This window comes from Lactuca sativa, chromosome 5 (assembly GCF_002870075.4).
Source record: "Lactuca sativa cultivar Salinas chromosome 5, Lsat_Salinas_v11, whole genome shotgun sequence".
NCBI classification, from domain to species: Eukaryota; Viridiplantae; Streptophyta; class Magnoliopsida; order Asterales; family Asteraceae; genus Lactuca; species Lactuca sativa.
Window position 1 is genome coordinate 193,212,094 of NC_056627.2, and position 5,369 is coordinate 193,217,462.

Sequence of the window (5,369 nt, forward strand, 5' to 3'; positions counted from 1 at the left end):
CATAAAAACATCACTAAATCGAAGACAAAACGAAACCAAAAGGTAGAAACAATACATGTTCTTCCTACTGTGGTGTCCAGATTATGGTGGTGGCTGGCAACGGTGGTCCTCTAATGGTGACCCGTGGTCAACATAAAAAACCCAAATAAGAAAAAACCTGTGAAATCAAAAACCTTACCCTTTGTTGGCGGTGAAGGAGACGGGTCGAAAGGAGATGGTCATCGTTGATGTTATTCCGCTGACAGTTCTGGTGACACGCTTTCTGAGAAGCAAAGAAAAAGCCGAAAATCATTTAGCCAAATCTTAAAATCCAACTAGAAAAAGAGTGAAATCGGAAATGAGAGGTGGTATAGAACTTACTTGTGGTCGTCGGTGAAGGAGAGTGGTTGAAGGAGTAGTCGTCGGCATTGGTCGTCGTTGAGTGATCCAGAGAGAAAGCTTGTTGGGTGCGGGGTTGCAGATGAACTTGAATGATCCTCCTTTTTGAGTTTAAAACCAATGCCGAAGACATGTTGTTGATATAGGATTAAAGAAAACTACGTCGTATTGTATTTCTCGCCAATAAAAAAAATGATTAAATTTTTTTTGTCGACGACTAATCGGGATAGAGTGCACATGAAATGCCATGTTCTATGCCGACGACTTGTCTTCGGGATTGCTTTCCAAAAAACGTCATTTCTGTTTTTCTGCACCACCGAATATAAATAAATGGAAATTTTAATTTATGCAAAATATACCAACGACATGTCATCGCCATAGGTTTTTGAAAAACCACGTAAATACTTTACATTCCCGCATCGACAAGTCGTCGACATAGATACCCAATGTTTGACAACCAAAGTTGGTGAATTCTAATGACTTCTCGTCGGCATAACTGTACGTAGTTGTAGTGACGAGTTATGTCGTCGGCACATGGGACAATTCTTGTACCGTATAATTGGAATTTATTGTAGGAAAGATAAAAAAAAGTTCTTTTATGTAGCTTTTACATTTTGATGGAGCTGTCAACTGCATTATTTAAAATTCATATAAATACATGAAAAGTATACCCAAATACATAAAAGTACCTAAAAATACTTAAAAGTTCATATAAATACGTGAAAAACATGCCAAAATACATAAAAGTACGTAAAAATACTTAAAAGCTTATATAAATACATAATAATACATAAATGCATGAAAAATATACCAAAATACATAAAAGTGTATAAAAATACTTAAAAGTTCATATAAATACATAAAAAATCCAATAAATACATTTAAAATTTATAAAAAAGTAAAAGAAAAAAAAAACTAAAAATATGTTAAAAAACTATATAAAAAAATTAAAAACTACATAAATACGTAAATGCATACTAAATACATAAAAAATATATAAAAATATGTTTATATATTATATATAAATTTTGAAAACATCTATAGAAAAATCTAGTTATTTTCGAAAAGTTAACAATTTCGTCTCAATGACCGGTTGAACATGTTAAAAAAGGCTAAAATAATGAAATTAGCTAATTTTTTTGGGCATTTCTATTACAAAGCTTGGGTTTTAATTGTTAATTTTTCAAAAAAAAAATAAAAAAGCAAGATTTTTCTACAGATATCGGTACATATAATCTCAAAATGGATCAAAATTAAGTTTACACGAAAGATGTCAATCGATCTTTCTTCAAGTTTCCGCGTAAAAGGCAATATGTGTATTAGCTTCTTGTCCCCTGAATAGTGACCTAAACTTGTAGGTAAAGAAATAACATACATTCAGTGAATAATTATGGATTCAAATGCACATAAATGTTTTAGAAATACATTGAAAACATGATGACGGAAAGAGAGATTCTTGTGGGAAACAAAAAAATCTTTATTAATCACATAATCAACATAGATAAGTACATTACATCAGGAGTAACTACATAGTTATAGGTTGAAACCATCTCTTCCTGTCATAAAAACGACACACCCTTGCAATGTAACGGCAATGCCATCTTTCTACCATGAATGTTAAGAAACTTATGTAACTCCCATAATAACTTCCAACTTGTAACTTCTGTTAGCAATAACCGTTACTCCATTGAGGCAAGCTTACATCTTCAGCAATAAATAGAGGGAACTTGTGTGCATGAAAAAAATAGAAAACTCTTCAGAAACATGAGGTCTTCTACAATTCATTATTTTTTTGGCTTTATCATTTTAACATACCCAATTGCTTCAATGGCATTTTTATGTCCGTTCACTACAAAATGGAATGTTAGCGTTATTAGTGCTCTCCGTGAAGATCTTGTTGTTCACATAAAATCAGGAGATGATGATCTTGGGAACCATACCATTCCTTATGTAGGAAATTACTCCTGGTCTTTTTGTGAAAAGGTTGGTGGTCACACTCTCTTTTATGCTTACTTCTGGTGGGGTTCAAAGTTTCAGAGCTTAGATTTGTTTAACGAAGCCATTTCAAAAAAATGCTATTTGAATGTGGGTACCGAACATTGTTACTGGTTTGTAACACCTAAAGGGTTTTATGTAGATGCACACCCAAGTGGAGGTGGGGAATTCATTAAAGGTTGGGCTTAAAAACATGTATATATGTCATGTTTTTTTCTTATTGTAGCTTGAAATAATATATGATGCAACTTGACTGACCACATTAGGATGCTATGTACGAGTTCATTTCTCTTGTCAGTACATTTGCACATATTTATAAGGCTGCTTTATTTGTTACAATTCACCAACACAAGTTCTTTATAACGAATGTTTGAATAGTTAAAAAAATAAAATAAAATAAAAACTATCGAACAGATAGTTTCTTCTCTTTTCCACATGAAAATATTACAAAAAAAATGTGAGAAGAACTAAACGACTAAACAACCAATCAGGAAGTTATGCCAAAAACAAGTGAAGATACAGCCTCTGAAGGAGGTAAAAACAGAGTAGATTAATGATTAGTTTCATTATATAAAAGAAAATAGAAAATCAAATATGTAGTAGTTGTAGGAAGTTAGAATACGGGGTTGTGCGCGCTCTCTTCTACGGTGAAAAGATTAAGTGATAGCACACAGTGAGTTACTTTACTACATAATCATATCATATTTGTTAGTATATTACCATTGAATTGATTATATATGCATGGACGTATCTATCCTTACTATAATAGGCATAAATTTTTCCCGCGCCTCGGATATTGGTTGTCTGAGTGTCGACCAACATCCCGATGATGTAGTCCGGGTTTCAAGGTAGGGGTAAGGGTATCGGAAAGCCATAAGATGGGAGTCATTCCTACTAAAGTATCTTTATGCTAGAAAGGTTCACTCTCCGGCTTGGAAAGATTTGAGGGGAGTTCGGAACGAAGACTGCGGGAAGAAAGGCTCATGAAGACTTATGGCTAAACATCCTCGATCGAGGTTTTGAAATCCGATCTAATCGTATTACTTGCGACAGGAAAATACGATTTACTTAACACATAGTGTGAGTAGTGTAATCACCAACTCACTAAATTGCGTTATTTTATGGGTGTATTAGCGCGACAATAACGAGGAAAAGACACTTCTCGGGTTCCATGTACTGGCTCCCCCTGTCTACCTCTATCCTAGACTGGGAACGGCGTTGGTTTTTTTCAGATAGATACCTAGGGTTCTCCCCTCGTGTAGACATACCGAATCTCTACTCCGCCTTACTTCCGATTCTGACTCTAGGTGTCATCACTTCATGATGGATGGATGGAAATCTCGAAAGTTTAGGCGAATTTCCCACGAATGTCCCTAAAAGGTATAGGCACTTGGTGGTTTCAGTAGTCTCGTCTTGGTTCATTTATTTTTGAACTGGAAATCTTCTTAATGAAGCTCTTCTGGGTCTGAATCAACTCTTCTGTCGATCACTGAAGTGGAAAAGGTTTTCTACAGGTTCGTGCGAGAATGGAAATGTCTAGAGAATCCTAAGAGATTATTAACATTTTACCGGGTGATCCATATCGAGTCCTGCTACAATTACATAGGGTACACAAATCATATATAGCTTAGATCCGATAGGCCTTCGAATATGTGATACTAATCTATATCCACATCCCAACGAGGAAAAGGAAGTAGAGCGAAACCACACATTCTTAGTCTATGGGATCCTTATTATATATAACCTTGGAAGTGTAACACCGTGATTTTCAAAAAACAAAATTTTCATTTAAATAATCAATTTAATATTAAAAACACTTGTTTAAAATCTTAATCACATTCGAATTACAAAACATAGTTTCATTTTCATTATAATAGAAGACCAGGATCCTCCAAAACACAACTCTTTCTTCGGTGTGTACAATCGAACCGTTGCCATCCCGCGTTACCGTAAGAACCTGAGATGTCATAACATAAACAACGTAAGCACGAAGCTTAGTGAGTTCCCCAATATACCTTACGCACATACGCCTTCCGGCCCGGACCTCTCGGTCCACATAACATTGCCTTCCGGCCCGGACCTATCGGTCCACATAACATCGCCTTCCGGCCCGGACCTTTCGGTCCACAATATATATCGCCTTCCGGCCCATAAGATAATCGCCTTCCGGCCCATACATATATATAACACATAATACAAATACTCTAACACATAAAGCACATATATCACATATCATACCTGACCTTTCTGTCACATAATACTTTGCCTTCCGGCCCATATATAAGCTTGTATATCACGCGTAGCAGCTAACTTTCCATTTATAGCATATAAACATAACACACAACATACTTGACCTTCCGGTCACACAATCAAACCCTTCCGGGTGAAGTATAGTGAGAAGACTCACCTCGCGGACACTGGAAGATAGCAACTCCTAAAATCCCTTGCACTTGATCCTCCGAGCTACAAGCTCCCTGTAACATCATATATCCCTTATTAAATACTTCTATCTTCCACGTTAACTGACCCTAAGAAATCACACCAGTCAACTCTGGTCAACAGTCCAATGTCAGCTCGACTGGACTCGGCGAGTTCCTTGGCGACTCGGCGAGTCTGGTCGTCCTTCAATCCTCTGAGATTCCCCTTCTACTCGTCGAGTATCCTCTCTGACTCGACGAGTCACCCCTGGAAGAATCGCGGGGCCACCCCGACTCCACTCGCCGAGTCTGAAGAACAACTCGGCGAGTCCCAGTGAATCTTCAAGCTACTCGCCGAGTCTGATCATCCGACTCGGCGAGTCCACGCCATGCAGTCGATCCAACTGCTTCCTGAGATACGTTTTTCCCGAGATACACACTCATGGGACTTCTGGACCTCTAATAATCCTATTACTAGGGTAGAAACCTTTGTATAACAACATAATAATCCATCAAATCTCCAAATGGGTTTCATAAACCCTAAATTCGTGTACACATCAAAATAACAGGAATGATCCG

The 5,369-nt window shown here is 36.9% G+C and overlaps 1 protein-coding gene across 1 annotated transcript; it reads left to right on the plus strand.

Moving 5' to 3' along the window:
- Positions 1-2,205: 2,205 nt before the first annotated feature.
- On the plus strand, positions 2,206-2,562 carry LOC128134282 (S-protein homolog 5-like). Its single transcript, XM_052771838.1, has one exon. The coding sequence runs from the start codon at positions 2,206-2,208 to the stop codon at positions 2,560-2,562; it is 357 nt and encodes a 118-aa protein (XP_052627798.1).
- The last annotated feature ends 2,807 nt before the right edge of the window (positions 2,563-5,369 follow it).